Consider the following 16,960-nt stretch of genomic DNA (forward strand, 5'->3'; position numbering starts at 1 on the left):
AGAAAACAGATGATAAGTATATTTCCAGTGAAGGAAAATATTGCTGCAGTAGCATTTTCTGGGCTAAAATATCTGCAGGAGCTTAAATTCACATTCCTGTTTTATCTGATTTAGAAAGGAATGCTCTGCCCAAATCAGAAAGAAGAATGATGTAAATACGTTCTCAGATATTTCATATCTATAATCACTTATGCATGCGAACAGATCAAATTTGGATCAGAAGACAGATGAGAATAGTTTTGATTTGATTTTTTTTTGTGGAATAGCAAATATTTTCATGGGAAGCAAGTAAACAAAAATGCAGAAAACTGCAAAATAGAGTTGTTGTCTGTGTCAAAGCTGTCAGGTCTGGTTTTCCTAGGAATAACAGAAAAAAATTGTGAGCAGGGGTGTAGCTGGGGAGATATTCTTTGGCAATGGTTTCTGGATGAATTTGCAGTTCTGGCTCTGGCTGCATGGCTGCAGTGCAATCACTGTATATCACCTAGTCCTAGTACATTACTAATTGCTGTAATTGAAAATATCCAGTAGAATTTATTCCCATATTCAAATCCAAAGCAGTGAACTTCATTTTATACAATCTTGAAGTTTTCGTGCTCAGGTGGGTTAGTGAGGCTATGTCAGCATTCTTAGTCCTACAATTTCTCGTGAAATATCTCAAAGAGCTGTTAATAAAATCTTTGTATCTCATTACATCCTCTCATATTTTTGATATGTAAAACGTTTAAGAGAAAAAGGAATTGTGGTTTTGAGATATAATTTAACAAGAAAGCACAGGGATTTTTTTGATCTCGTCCCTGCCTCACAGTATAAAATTTTATTTATACGTATCATTAATCAAATTTACTATAACTCAGAGGAGAAAACTATAAATAATATAGTTTAAATGCCTTCTAGATACCTAAAATATCTTTTTCTATTAATAAGAGTCCCTGTGTGCTGATATGTGAGTTTTCAAGAAAAAAATACATAATCTAAATGCAGTCTGGTTCTAATGAATGCAGGATCTTCTCTTACCTTTGACATTCAACACTTTATTCGCTATTGAATATTATCTGTCCAACAACTCAGTCTTCTATTTTCCAAGGAAAATTTTGTTTGTATTTCCCACCTGAAAGGGAAGTATTTAACCTCTTTGTTGTGGTTTAACCCCAGATAGCAACTAAGCCTAATGCAGCTGCTTGCTCATTCTCCCTTGTTGGGATGAGGTAGACAATCAGAAGACTAAAAGTGAGAAAACTAATGGGCTGAGATAAAGACAGCTTAAAAGGTAAAGCAAAAGCATCTCGCAAAAGCCTCTCACACAAGCAAATCAAAACAAGGAATGTTGAGGAAAGCAGCACTCCATCATATGTAATGGTAACTTGGGAAGAACATTGTAACTCCAAACACACCCTATTTTGTTCTTCTTCCCCCAGCTTTTAATGCTAAGCTTGACATCACATGATATGGAATATTCCTTCAATCAGTTGGGTTCAGCTGTCCCAGCTATGTCCCCTTCCAGCTTCTTGTGCATCCGCCACCTACTAGTATACTTGCTAGTGGGGTGATGTGAGAAGCAGAAAAGGCCTTGACATTGTGTACACTGTTCAGCAATAACAAAAACATTCCAGTTTTACCAACACTGTTTCCAGTAAAAATCTAAAACATAGCCCCATAGTAGCTACTGTGAAGAAAATTAACTCTATCATCTCAGTCAAAATCATCACAACCTCTGTTGCAAGTTGCCTGTTGATGGGAGGATGCCAGATATTTTAAGCCTAGCTGCTCAAATGGTGCTTTGCTTGTACTGGAAGAGGTGGTAAGCTCATCAAAATTTAACCCTTGGTTAGATCATCAGGAAAGTACAATTGTACTTTTTATTAGACCAACTAGACAGGAAATTGTCTTTCTTGCTCATATGCTTAGACTATCAAAAATGAGAATCATAGAATCATAGGATAGTTTGGGTTGGAAGCAACCTTAAAAATCACCTAGTTCCAAACACCCCCTGCAATGGGCAGGGACACCTCCCACTAGAATAGGCTGCTCAAAGTCCCTTCCAAACTCTTGAATACCTCCAGGGTAGGGCATCCAAAACTTCCCTGGGCGACCTGTTCCAGTGCCTCACCACCGTCATCATGAAGAATTTCTTCCTAATGTCTAATCTCCATTTTCCCTCTTCCAATTTAAAGCCATTTCCCCCCATTTTCAGATAGGTGCTGGAAGGTAGCTGTAACGTCTCCCCAGAGCCTTCTCTTCTCCATACTGAACAATCTCAACTCTCTCAGCCTGTCCTCATAGCAGAAGTGCACCATTCCTCTGATCACCTTCATGACCCTCCTCTAGGACTCATTCCAACAGTTCCATAACCTTCTTATGTTGGGGAGTATTGTATTAATATGTAATACAAACGTATGTGCTGCTCTAACAAATTTCAGCATCATTAGATCTTGCAAAAGCCAGTGCTTTATTCAGCTGAATTTCTTGAAAGAACTTTAAACAGTACCATTGTGTACCAAGCTCAGATTCTAGGTGCTGCTACAGAAACAACTAATTACATAAATTATTTTTGCCAAAATTTTCCTATCTATTGACTTTGTCATATTGTTTTATATAGCTACATTATCTATAACAATGTCAGAAGACACTCCTTCTCCATACAGCAAACTCCAGCTTATTTCTCAGTCTTCACTTGTGTCACAGTGGGAATACTGGAGACTATACACACTATTTGTTTCATCCAAGAATAAGCTATTTCAGTTTCCTAGGTGATCAAAATTTATTGTCCTATCCTTCCCAAATAGTTTATTCCATGTTTACTTCTGATGCTCAGAAAGTGTTTTCCAGCCTGGAGATTGAGTTTGTAGTTTAGTTTGCCCTTGGGAGATATACCTCTTTTTGGTGATACCCAAGGAGATCAAAGAGTATGTTTTAGCTTATGTGATCACATGAAAAAAGGAAATTACATAATTTTTGTCTGGATTTCTGATGTACCAGAATGTCTTCAGTGCAGCTACTTGTACTGTTTTTCTCACTAAATTTTCTTTTCAACCTTCACTCTACATTTATTTCCTCTCTCTACTATTCAGCCAATATGAACTTATTTGTGTTTACCTAACTTGGTTTTGCCACTCTTCTGAACTCAGACTGAAATCCCAAGCTTTATCTTTTTTATTTTTTGTTTGTAGTAGTCAGTTGCTATTTCTCTCAGTTATGTTGGAATTTTTTTTAATTAAACACATGAATGCCTTTTAAAGAATGAAATTTTAGTAGCCCAAGGTCAATCTGTTACTGTGCTAGAGCTTTTATAAACTCCAGTGGCAAAGAAAAGATTTACAAGTTTGTTATGCAAGTTCAGGAAGTATTCATCCTTCCTTCACTTGGATGCTTTGAGCAGAAGTAAAAAAAAAAAAATCTAGTTCTTATCTGGAAGCTTGAACATCAACATCTCCTTTCAGGTCAGCAGAGAAAAGTGGAAATGGGAGACAATTTGTTTTGGGCCATAGGAAGCTGCTATTAGTTCATGGTAGAGGAATGCAAAAATTTGCTTTGTGTTTTACTCCATTTCATACAAAATTTAAACAAGTAATTAAACTCTATAATTTCTGATGGGCAACACAGGAAAGTAATAATGGTAATGCAGTTTCATCATTTAGATAAGCCTACTTGAGTGTTCCTGACAAGGTGTCAGAGATAAAATACAGATGAGGTTACACAGAGCCTTTATTATCTAAAGATCCCATTCAATGCAAATGAAACTAATGGAACAGAGAAAAAGAAATTTCAGTAGCTGAAAAGTTAGAAAATACATCTGTTGTGGGTTAACACTCACAGACAGTTAAACCTCACACAGTGTGCTCAGCACTGTCCAGCTGCTTGTTCAGTCTCCCACAGCAGGATGGGGGAAGAACTGGAAGGGCAAAAGTGAGAAAACTCATGTGTCAAGTTGAAGACAGTGTAATAAGCGAAGAAAAACAAACAAGAAAACAAACACACAACTGACGCCCATCCAGTCCCTAGGCAATAGCCATCTTGGAAAAGTCTCCCTTATCTTTCCCTGCCTGCAGCTTTTAATGGTAAATGTGATGATATTTACTGTAGTATATTTCTTTGGTCAATTCGGCTCCAGTGTCTTGACCCTGTCCCCTCTCAGCCCCCTGCTCTCCCATACATGACTTACTGGGGGAGGCAAGAAACAAGAGAATACCTTCATGTTGTGTAAGCACAGTTCAGTGATAATGAAAACATTGGTGTATTATCACCAGTGTTTGGTCAAAAACCCAAAACATAGCGTGGGCTGCTATGAAGAAAATAAGCTCTATTCTGGACAAACTCAATACAACATACAAAATAAAAGACAAAATATTCCAGTGCTAATAAGTAAGTAGTTCCTTTTTCATTCCAATGGGACTTGCTCTCCTTCACTGAAGCATTAACTAGATAAACAATTAATTTTCAACTCTCTGATTCTCTATTTTATTTTAATGCATTTCTGCTTCAAATATTATTTTGTTGTAATGAGATGGTAAGTTGATGTTTATGCCATTAAATGTGCGATGTAAAGCCTTCTTTTGTCTACAACATGATACTAAACCTCGTGAGGCTTCATCACAGGTAGACTAAACTTTTACTACTTTTATGTACTTAAAAATCCAGAAAGAAAGTGATTCACACACTTAAACTCTTAAGCTGCTTCTATTACTCTCCTGCACCGGCACCAATTTTGAGGGACAGTAGTGTACTATAAAAGAATGCCTGTTCTAGTCTTACAGAAAACTTTGCTTCTGCTTTTTTTTTAAGTAAACCAGCACTTCACAGCTGATAGGAAAGACAAAGTTACTCTTCTAGGAGGACGGATGAATTTTGAAATATCACCTCGGTTTCTATTTCTCACAGAGCTAAAATTGGGAGGAAGCTAAGTGGAAGCTTTTGCATTTTCTACATAGAGGTTGCAACTTGTGAAGACTAATACAATGGACTTCTTTCCATGTATGGCTTGTGTGCCACCTGTGAGAAAGATTTGCTTGGTCCAGCCATTATTCAAAGACAATGTTGTGTCCAAGGGAGGCTCAGGGGTTTATGTGAAATGCTGTATGATTCAGTTGCTACTGGTACTGGTCATCAAACTGCATGCCTTTGTCTCTGACAACAGCAATTTCTTGGAGGAAAAAAGTGGGTCTTTCAATTCCTTATGTTTCACAATCTTTTTCTATGGAAACTTCATCTGGCGCATGGTTAGAATTTCCACACATTGCAGAAGTTGAACAGCTCTAAAACAACTTTTACTTTGAAGGAGTTGAACTTACGTGTTACTGCCTGAGGGATAAGCTCACTACTATGGAGAAGGCTCTGTGGACACCTTAAGACTTTTACCAGGGCCTGCATTGCAAAAGGCAATGATTTTAAACTGAAAAAGGATATATTTAGATGAGAAAAGAGAAATTTTTTATGACGAGAGTGATCAGACACTGGAACATTTTTCCTAGAGAAGTTGTACATGCCTCATCATGGGAAGTGTTTCAAGTCAGGTTCCTTCCAACTGCAACCATTTTGTAACTCTGTGATTCTGTGATTCTGAGATCATCCAGACAGCTGTCCATAGGATATTCTTATTTTGTTATGGATGTATGTAGGGATCCCTTTGCTAACACATTGGTTATTTGATACATTCAAATTACTTACTTCCATCCTTCTTGATTTTGTGACAGTATAATTTGCATTTTAATGATTTCTCTAAATCTTTTTTCAATGAAGATTATGTTATTCTATAAATTGAAGAAGCAGAAAATACAGTGTGGCAAAATGTAGCCTAGAATATTATAAGGGCCTTAAAATTAAGCTGACAAGGATGACAAATTGCAATAAAGAAAATTGTGAAAAAATTGCAGGGGTCCATTATCTTTTATAATAAAAAGTGTGTAAAGCTGGATACCAAAGACAGAATTCTCGATATAGTAAATTTAGCAGAGGCAATTGTTCCCAATGAAGAGGTTTTATAAAAAATGCTTAGAAATTTTTCAGTTAGCAGGCAAGTTTTTGAAGTGGAGAAATCAAAAGCCAAGTTCTCTAGCTTCAGCAGAGGTCAATGGATATCTCATCCCTGCTAGAATTAAGACCTTAGCAAGTCTTTGCTGCCTGCTTTCAAATTCCTGCCAAAACCACTGCTAATTAGGGGAAGTCCATTTGAGCACAACACAGTGCTATTGCCCCTCCCCCTTCCAATGGCAGTGACTGATGCACAAAATATTTGTTAATCTCTTTCTGAAGAGTTTATTCTTTGCTAAACTGAGTATGCCTTTTATATTTTATTTTTATTTTATTTTTTATATTTTTCTCTCTTCTTCTTCTTCTTTTGTTTTTCCTTTTTTTTTTTTCTTTAATGTACTGACTTTAATGATCTTTCCCTCACAGGCTGCTTAAAAAATCTCAAAGTGCTCAATGTGAGTTTCAATAATTTGAAGTCAGTCCCTCCAGAACTGGGTGATTGTGAGAATCTGGAAAAACTGGATTTGTCTGGGAATATGGAAATATCAGAGCTCCCATTTGAAGTAAGATAACAAACTATGTTTCTTCCATTGTTTTTATTTGGCTTTAAGGTGTTTTATCACAGTCTTAAAGTCTTTTCTTAACAGATAAAATCACATTCCTTTAGTTTTTAGCAACAATGTTTTAGTAGTAACATCATTGAAGGTGTCTTAGTAGTACTTAACAGAAAGCTTCTTTGTTTCGGTTTTCGAATAGCTAAATTTCACTTGTATTTATTTTGATATATGAAAGAAGACATGATCCCAAAGGGGATTTGGCTGATGGTGATAAGGAGAAGGCTACAAGTAGCTATTTCTGTGAAAATGAAGTACATCTTGACAGCCAAATTCACATACTAACATTTGTTTTTTCGCGGTGACTATTTTCTTTTAAAAAGAGTATGGAGAGTTCTGTAAACACTGCATGTTGCTATGAGCATAAATATCTGTCTGAAAGGGATATTACATGTGAGGCATGGTGTGACTATATAATGAAGACTGAGAAAAGGACTCCCAGCCATACACCAACATTGTTTCTTACACTGGATATTTAAGTGCTCTCTGCCACAGCTGCTGAACTTCTTATTTAGGGAGAAATGGAACCACTGGCTGGAACCACTACCACAGTTTCAGATGCCATCTGTATTTCTCCAGTTCTTTATATCCTGATATCTAGAGGATGAATGGAGAGAGAATTAGAGAAAAGTGTCAGACACTTCTTACTGATTCATACTTTTTCTCCAAACATCTGTTACTGGAACTTCACAGGCAATGCTAGAATGGATTAAGCTTATGTTAGATCTGGTGTGAGCATGCTATGTTCTGTTCTGAGGAAATGCAAACAGTAATTAACTTTCCCCTCTGACTTTTCATTGTGAGGTAGTTTAGATGAAAAGACTTGTCAAAAAATGATGTCAAGGAAACAGAAACGAGGGATGAAAACTAGATTCATATCATAGAAATGCATAGCAACAATACAAATACTGCAGGCCTTCCTTCACTTCATTCTCCTCGTCTTTCATATAACAAGGATAGGAGACAAACCAGATCAAAATTAAGTGGTAAAAAGGAACCATAAAGAAAAACGTATATTCTAAACAGGCAAAGGAATGAAATATAAACATCTAGGAAAAGGAATATTTTCAAACCTCTGGACTAAAACAGTGAATTTAGCCCAAAGCATTCATATCAGATAGTGTTTTCCTGGTTGCTTCTAAAGACATTCTAGTGCAAAGGCTTACCTCTGTCTATGCATTTCGGGTAGCATTTGCATGTAAACCTGACTGTGTGTGTAAGTCTTTCCAGGCCTGAGTCCTACTACACCAGTGTTTCTCTTGGAAAGCTAAAAAAAGTTATTCCCTTCTGTCTTGTATTCAATGGGATTGAGAGACTCTGAAACTGAGTGTAGGCTACTGGGTGATAATTTACTTAGAATATACGGAAAAAATTTGGAGCTGTGCAAAAGACTTTATATAACAGTAAGACTTAAAAGGAGCATCATGTCAGCATGGTCTAAAAGGTCAAGAAGAAAAATATTGGCATTATCTTCTGTATTTCTGTGTTTCTCTGGAGGCCACCTCTTAATTTATACTTGCAGTGACCTTGTAGGTAGCCTACAAAAACTCTTCTAATTTAGTTTATAATATTAGTTCCCCAGAATCAACATCTCAAGGGCAATTTTGGAAGCTTAACATAGAATTAAAGGAACACTTTTGTCAAAGGCTTTAGAATGCTGCAAAGTGTTTAGCCTTCAGTGTACTCAATATGGCTGATGTTATTGGGAGCAATTGCAGAAGTATCCTTACTAATGTAATAAATGTCTAATGTTTGAGTGTCAGTTGGGCAAAGGCGGTAGTCACTGACAGGTAACTATTTGATGAGTTAAAACATTGAATTAGTCTGAACAGTCCAAAAAAGGAAAACAGAAAGACATTGTGAGGTGATGTAGTGGGCCAACATTTGCTAATACTCAAATGTCAACCCTGTTGTGCACTTCCTTCCCCTCGTCATCACGACATCAGGAGGAAATAGGATAAGAAAGCTCATAGGTCAAGAAAAATGATAGGGAGATTGTTTGCCATTTGCTATTGTGGGCAAAAGAGACTATAATTTTGGAAGATTAAATAAATATTTGTCAATACGTATTTGTGGGAATTTATATAGTGAGAAACAAAGACATTAAAACGTTTTTCCACCCTCCCAAGACCAACTTCTCTCCTTCACTCTAGAATCCTGTCCCAGCCCTAAGTGGTGCAGAGAGGTGGTGGAAGTTATACCCAGTACACAGTGGTTTCTTGCTGCTTCTCCTTCCTTCCTTCTCACAATTTTTCACCTCTTCAGTGTTGTGCCTCCATGGGCTGTTCTTCCTTCAGGAGCATGAGTTTTCCGTGAGCTGTGGTGTAGAGATCTGCTCCACCACCGAGCACCTCCTCCTGCTCAGACCTTGGTATTCCCTCTGCTGTTACTCTCTTTCTGTTTTCTTCTCCTTTATCTCTGTTGGGTTTTTTTTTCTTTGCTAAATAAGTTTTTAGAGTGGCACCACACACTGAGCTGAGAGGTTCAATTCTATCCTTTGGCGAGTCCATTTGAGCCAACTGGAACTGTCTGTGTCCACCATGAGGCAGGACCAGTTTCTTCCCACAAAGGCCACTCTGATGAGCCCACACTGCCAGCAGCTTGTCATGGATATTCAATATAAGTATTTATAACCCCAAGCTAGACAGATTAGATGAATTAGTACCTAATACAACTGTTGCTAACATCTATTAATCCAGTCAAATGCCGTTAAGTGTTGGTAACCATTCTTTCCTGTGGTATGAGTACTGGGAACTGGAGAATGTAAGCAAGCAAGTACATGCAAATTTGGTTTTAGTAGGTAAGTAGGTTTCTTTTGAGAAAACTTGGCAACCAATACATGAAACAAGGTAGAGAATTGCTAAAAATGTGTTGGGTTTATATTTTAGGAAGTTCAATTTTGATTCGGCTTTCAAATCCTTAAAAGTTTTGTCTAGGAAGGTTAAAGAAATGCATGAGGATACCAACAATATTCTTTGGTGTAAAACTAATTAAAAAGAAATAAAGGCAAACCTCAGGCCAGCAGAAATTATAAGAGTCTAATTTTACTATGATTTTGTTCATAGGACAACAAGCAGAGAGGCATTGATACTTTATATAAAAATGGATTCAAAGAGATTGTAACATGCCTATAATTTAGCCAAGAATATTTGACAGACCCATAAAGGTCTATAAAATCATCAAAACTCTGAGACTGAATTACATCTTCAGTAATCAGTCTTCCTGTTACCTTTCGATCCATTTTCTTTATAAGAGCTGCTTATGGAGAAGTCTTAAAGCTTTTAGTTTATTTATTTGGTTGTTTGCTTTCTTATGAAAAGAGTTCAGGTTTATTTTGGTTTTGGTTTTTTTTTCAGTAGACACAAAATTTTACATGATGAACTTATGAGGAGAGTAATCAGTGACAGAATTCTCAATGAGATAGATCTTATAACTTGTCTGTAGTTGCTACCCAGAAGTGGCTGAAGGTGAACATAGTTTATTACAAAAACCCACACAGTGTCACCAAATACCTGTCTTGAATTGAAGTTTGTAATTTCTAAGGACATTCATCATATATGTATATAAATTTTTGCTGGCCTGTTGGTTGTTTCTCTGCCTGAATTTGTCAGTCTGCTGCATAAAAAAACCTCACAGACTCTTATGATGTCTGTTAAGTCTGTTAATTTGTTTTGTAAATAGGAAAACTTCAGGAAAGACAAGATGCTAAATATCTTTATCTTTTACTACTTTTCAGGGAACTACAATTGTTAAGGACATTTCTAGCATGTAGACTGACTATACTTCTTGCCTTTTTAATCTACCAATATAATTTTCCAATGCAGGTGGTTTAAGCTGGACTATATGGTGATTGTGATATCCTACCACAACTGAAATTTTGTAGGTCATAATTCTCTTTTAATTGATTCAATATCTGATACTAACACTTTCACATTTTTCGATGTGTGGGGGACAAAAACCCCAAACCACAGCATTCTGCTTGGCCTAACACAACCTGTATCATGGAGTAGCTGTATCAGCCTACTAGGAACATATATGTTCTCTGCCTGGACTGTTATCAATATCTCTGTTTGGATATGTTTTGAAGCCATGCCTTGAGTGATACACGCCCTGTGCCACAGCATCAGCAGGCAAGCACTTTTCTCACTTCTCTGTTAACTTCTCATAGAAAGCTCTTCCCTTGTTTTCAAAGGCTACCTCCAGCACTCTGTATGTCATTTTAATGAATCTTAAAATAAAGTAATCTGATGCTCCATTAGGAAAAAAAAAGATGTTGAGGGTATGTGCTCTCATCTCTTCCTTTATTAAGGCTTAGGATTTCATACTATTCCATACTATGCCTAAGGAAGAGCAAGTTGGTTCAATGTCTACATGTCAATTTATTTTTCTCTCTTCTACTGTTAGATATCTAACATTTTTTTTCTTCAGATCTTAGTTTAACTTCAATATTAGATTAACATTAGTTGCAAAGTAAGTCCTTTGGCAGAAAAGGTTTATGGATCTGCAATTGAATGAAAATCTGTTTTGGCTACACTTGCAAATTAAGAATGCTTTCTCTGGACGTGAGTGAATATATAAATTGAAATAAAATGTAAATATTAGAAAAGGCTACCTACACGGGATTACATTTATGCAGCCAGTTTATAACAGATATTTCTAGACCCCAGTAACCAGGCTCAGCAGCAGAAGGTGCACTATAAAGTCTAGGGCGTAGTCTTCTCTGGGATGACAATTAGCTGATAAGACTCCCATGTGGAGGTGAATTTTCTCCTCTAGCTGTGATTAGAAAAGGCATGCCCTATACATTATCCAGTCCCTTTCCCTGCATAGTGGGATTATTCTGTGTACTATACTCATACTCTGTAGTTGCAAAGTGAATGGGAAGGATGGATACACCCTCTGTGTATGAATTTTAGAATCACTATGATGCTGATATTTGTATGTTAACTATAGGATAGTGTTCCTATTGCTATTTGCACACATATTATGAAACTGATTTGTTTTTTTCTAGGAATAAAAATGGTATTATAAATGTGTTTTCTGCTATATGTTAGCAGAAAAACTGCTCTGACCTTATTTTGAGGTGTGTTTCCTTCAGGAAGTATTGCTTTCTACAGTTATTTACTGAATCACCCAATTAACATTTCCTGCACATGGCAGAATACCACGTATATTGTGTTGATATTACAGAGAGACAGCTTTGTTGTGTTGAAGGTCCAGTTCTTCTTCCAAACTGTAAAATTCTGCTAATAGTAATGCATCAGTCAAAAGTATCTATAGATTTAACCTGAAGGAACTTTAATGAGAAGAGTGAGAACATGAAGAAATTCTCATTTCCTCCATCTGTACCATCTAGTGGGGCACATGCTCTTAGTAACAGGACAGGCAAGTCATTCCACACTATCAACAGCAAGGGAGATATGCTTACAAACAGATGTTCTGATGTTGAAAATAAATTAAAAAGGAGCTTTGCAAATTTGTTCTGCTTTGAACAATGTTCAGTATCTGTGTAGTCCCAGCAAATGATCTGAAATGCTTTCTGTATCATTTGTGTGGTCTGAGTAGTGCAAAGGGAAGGAACCAGACAGAAGCTGTTAAAGCAAATGAATACTTTGTCAGAGAAAAATCATATGTATGTATGCCTGTATTTCCATGTCACTTCTGTATAAACTGATGTTTGAAGTTCAGAGAAATGGCAAGGTTATGCTTTCTGGCTTTATTTTTTTAGCACAATGCCTTTTCAATAGCTTAAATAAAATCTTGTTTTTTATTTCTAGTGCACAGAAGGTTTTAGCTAAGTCCTTATGTAAGCAAGTGCACACCTGAGGAACTTTCAAACCCATAGAATCATAGACTACTTTGGGTTTAAAAGTCATCTAGTCCAATCCCTTCCAGGGGACATCTTCAAGTAGATCAGACAATGTGTATTTCCAGAGATGGGGTATCTACCACATCTCTGGGCAACTTGTTTCAGTATTTCACTGCTCTCATGATAAAAAAAATTCTTCCTTATATCTAGTCTGAATCTACTCTCTTTTAGTTTAAAAACATTACCGATTATCCTGTTTGCAACTCGCCCTACCAAAAAAGTCTGTCCACATCTTTCTTACAGGTTTCCTTTAAGTATTGGAAGGCCAAAATAAAGTGTCCCTGGTGCCTTCTTTTCTCCAGGCTGAACAACCTCAGCTCTCTCAGCCTTTACTCATGGGAGGAGTGTTCCATCACTCTGATCACTTTTGTGACCCTCCTCTGAACCTTATCTAACAGGTACATATCTTTCCTGTACTAAGAAAAGAGAGCTGGACAGAGCTGGATGGAGTACTCAAGGTGAGGTCTCATCAGATGCAAAGGAGAGTAGGATAATCGTTTCCTTTGACCTGCTAGTCATGCTTCTTTTGCTGCAGCCCAGGATACAGTTGGCCTTTTAGTCTGTGAGTGCAGATTGCTGGTTCATGTCCAGCTTTTCACCCAGTGGTACCAAGTCTTTCTCTGCAGGGCTGCTCTCAATCCCTTCATCCCCCAGCCTTTATTGATGCCAAGGGTTGCCCTAACCCAGATGAAGGACATTGCAGTTGATATTGTGGAATCTTTTGAAGTTCATATAAGCCTACTTTTCAAGCTTGTTCAGATACCTCTGGTTGGCATTCTGTCCCTCATGCATGCCAACTGCACCACTCAGCTTGGTGTTATCTGCAAACTTGCTGAGGGTGCATTCAACCTCATTGTCTATATAATCATCAATGAAACTATTAAACAATACTTGTCCCAGTATGGACCTCTGAGGGACACCACATGTCATGGATCTCCATCTGGATATTTGGCCATAGATTGCTGATCTCTGAATGCCACCATCTAACCAATTCCCTATCCACTGAACAGTCCACCCATCAAATCCATATCTTTCCAATTTGGAGAGAAGGATGTTGTGGGATATGGTAACAAAGGCCTTGCAGAAGTCCAAATAAATCACATTTGTAGCTCTTCCCTTGTTCACATAATCACTCCATCATAGAAGCCTACCAGGTTAGTCAGGCAGGACTTGTCTTTCATAAAGCCATGCTGGCTGCCTCAAATGACCTTGACATTGTCCATGTGCCCTGGCATAGATTCCAGGAGGATCTGTTCCATGATTTTCCCAGGCACAGAAATGAGACTGACAGGTCGGTGATTCCCAGGGTAATTATTCTCTCCTTTTTAAATATGGGGATAATGTTACTCTTCTTCCAGTCACCACCAGGGACTTCTCCCAGCTGCCATGAATTTTTAAATATCACGGAGAGCTTCTTGGCAGCTACATCAAGCAATTCCCTCAGGACTCTAGGATGCATCTCATCAGGTCCCATAGACTTGTGTATGTTCAGGTTCTGCAGGTAGTCACAAACCTGATCTTCTCTTATAGTGGACAGGACTTTGCTCCTGCAGTCTCTGCCTTTCAATCCATCCACTTGAGAGGTGTGGGAAGAGAGCTTGCCAGTGAGGAGTGAGGCAAAAATGTTGAGTACTACAGACTTGTCCTTGTCCATTGTTACCAGTTTGCCAATTATTTTCACCAGGGGCAAATGCTTTCTTTGACCTTTCTTTTCTGACTGACATACCTATAGAAGCCCTTCTTAATATTCTTTGCACCTTTTGCTGAGTTCAGCTCCAGCCGCTCCTTGGCCTTCCTGACCCCATCCTTACACAACTGGGCACCATTCCTACACTCTTCCCAGTATACCTTTCACTGTTTTCACTGCCTCTGTGTTTCCTTTTATTCTTTTGGTTGACCAGCTTGTCACAACTCATCCTTGTTGGTCTCTTGCCTCCTTTTTCTGATTTCTTACACCTGGAATCAAGACCTATCATGACCTATGGAAAGTGTCCTTAAAGATCTGCCCACTCTGCTCTGCCCCTTTGCCCCTGATGGCAGTTTCTCAGGGAGTCCTATTGATTAACTCTTTAAACAGCTGGAAGTTAGCTTTCTTAAAATTCAAGGTCCTGACTTTACTCTTCACTGACCTTTGCACTTCAGGACTGTTAACTTCACCCACTGCAGCCCAGGCTGCCTCCAATCTTGACACCACAAGTTAGCTTACTTGCATTGATCACCAATAGGTCTAGTAACTCATCTTCTCTGCTAAGCCTGTATAGAATTAGATATTATAGCTGGCACCATGTGTCTGCTTTATGTACCTGAAAAAATATAATTATATTTAGTTGTCTCTTGCATCTTTCAACAATACAAACATGTGTGACTGAAAAAAGCCAGAAACCAGATGTGACTAGAGATTCATTAAGCACTAATATTAGCCTCTTAAGGTTTTCAAACCCAGCAGTATCCAGAACAGACATAAATAACTTTTTATACATTAATACAATTTCAAAAGGATATTTTAAAACTGACCTTTAACAGCTGGAAAATTTTCAGTCTCTTTTGGTTTGATTCTCTTTCTATGACCAGTCCTATTCAGCAAAGGAAAGCATTTAACAGGACGAGCAGAGGCGTAAGCTTGTGCAAGTGTGGAGAGACTTCAAATAATTCCCCACTGGGCATTTCCATGTAACTTGTCATCTTTGTGATCCGTGACTCACATCTCCCAAAGCTATATCCCGGTTATGCAGGCAGGACACCAACATCTCAACAGAAATGTAAATTGACATTTTGTTTTAACATCATGTCATTCTTCAAAGCTGTAGGCTTCCTAACCTGCTTGTTTCCCTTGCCATTTGTTTTTTTACATGTGTAAAATTATGAAATGAAAAACACAATCAGAGAGATGTACAGGGCATTATTTTTCAGGGGAAAAACTCACCATTAGCTCCTTCTTCTCTCATTAAATGGGATTATAAAGGACCTGTAAAATCTTCACAATTTGTAGAATTTTTAGTAAGTTACAAAATTGTTTAATTTGTCAAAAACTGAATTTTATTTGTGTGGGTTTTTCAGAACCACAAAGCAGAGAAGAGTGTTGTAAAAATGGGTTTAACTTGGCACTGTGAAACTGGAAACATTAAACCAATCTCTGGTGAAATTCTTTATTTTATATCACTGGCAAAAGTCCGATTGACTGTAATAGGACCAGTATTTCTGTGCATACATTTCTTAGTCTCAGAATTATTTTTCCAGTTGCTTAGCTTGGGTGCATTTCTGTTACACAGGATTTCATCTTACTCAGTGCTTGCATTTTCTTTGAATTTGCTTAGCACTTGTGATGAGTTGCTTTCTAATACAGCTGGCCAAAGTGTCATCAATCCATGCAAAGCAACAGCTGCTTTGTGGATGTAACATTAAACAATAGCAGGAGGGCTGTGAAACCAAAAAGAGCAGGTGCAAAGGTGTAAAGTGTCAGAGGAGATTCATGAACTCCTTAATGCTGCAGGAGCTCTCATAAATGTTTTAATAGACAAGCGGCTAAGGAATGGCATGGATCTATATTAGGAAACAGGATTATGCAGTTAAGTACAGGAAACTGTGTCAGTTGATCCTGTTCTTGACACTGTGCTTCCAAGTGTACTAATTAATACAGTGTCACTTCAACACCACCCGTCTAACACAGCAAGCCAGTATCTAATAATAACGGTTCACTTCATTGGAGAACCGACCATCCTGGTTTAACTGCCCTCCTGACCCCAGCCAGGTCTGTGGCTTAAACTAGGCAGCTTTTAGTCCCAATACCTTCTCACAGAGAAAGGGAAAAGTGAAATGAGAGAGAAAGATTTGCAAGCTGGAAACTAACACTAAAGCAGCTTCAATGAAAGAACAATAATAAAAAGAAGATAACAATATTGATAATAAAATAATAAAATATATACAAATACTGCGGCCTTCCAGTACTTAAAGGGAAAGAAGGAGAGGGTCTCTTTTTCAAGGAATGTAGTATTAGGATGACAGGTAATGGCTTTAAATTGAGGGAAGGTAGATCTAGAAGACATTTTTTACAATGAGAGTGGTAAAACACTGGAACAGGTTGCCCACAGTGGTAGCGTAGGCCTTGTCCCTGGATGTTTTCAAGGTCAGGTTGGATGCGATTCTGAGCAACCTGATCTATTTGAAGATGTTCCCCTTCCCCCTGGGGGCTTGGACTAGAGGATATGTAAAGAAGCCTTCCAACTCAAAGCATTCTATGATTCTAAGTATATGCAGAGAAGGTCCCAGACTGGACTTAGCAGCAGGTGGGAGCTTAGACTCCGGAGCTGGATCCAGGAACACATGAATGGGTTTGAAAACAGGCAGGCAGGCAGCGTCATCCCAGAATGTCAGCCAAAGAAGAGTGCCTGACCCTTGTGATCCTTAAGTTTTCATACCGAGTATGACATGTATGGCATGGAATACTTCGTTGTTCAGGCTGGCTCACCTGTCCTATTCACCCCTCCCAGCAGTTGCAACCCTGCTAGCCACC

General features: G+C 38.0%; 1 protein-coding gene across 2 annotated transcripts in view; it reads left to right on the plus strand.

Moving 5' to 3' along the window:
* The window catches only part of LRRC2 (leucine rich repeat containing 2), a 68,265-nt gene that overhangs the window by 32,277 nt on the left and 19,028 nt on the right, over window positions 1–16,960 (plus strand). For both annotated transcript variants that reach the window (XM_069879924.1, XM_069879925.1), the window contains exon 5: window positions 6,394–6,530. In XM_069879924.1, the coding sequence (XP_069736025.1) occupies window positions 6,394–6,530 (137 nt within the window). The remainder of the gene's footprint in view (window positions 1–6,393; window positions 6,531–16,960) is intronic.

This window comes from Phaenicophaeus curvirostris, chromosome Z (genome assembly GCF_032191515.1).
Source record: "Phaenicophaeus curvirostris isolate KB17595 chromosome Z, BPBGC_Pcur_1.0, whole genome shotgun sequence".
Classification (NCBI taxonomy): Eukaryota; Metazoa; Chordata; class Aves; order Cuculiformes; family Cuculidae; genus Phaenicophaeus; species Phaenicophaeus curvirostris.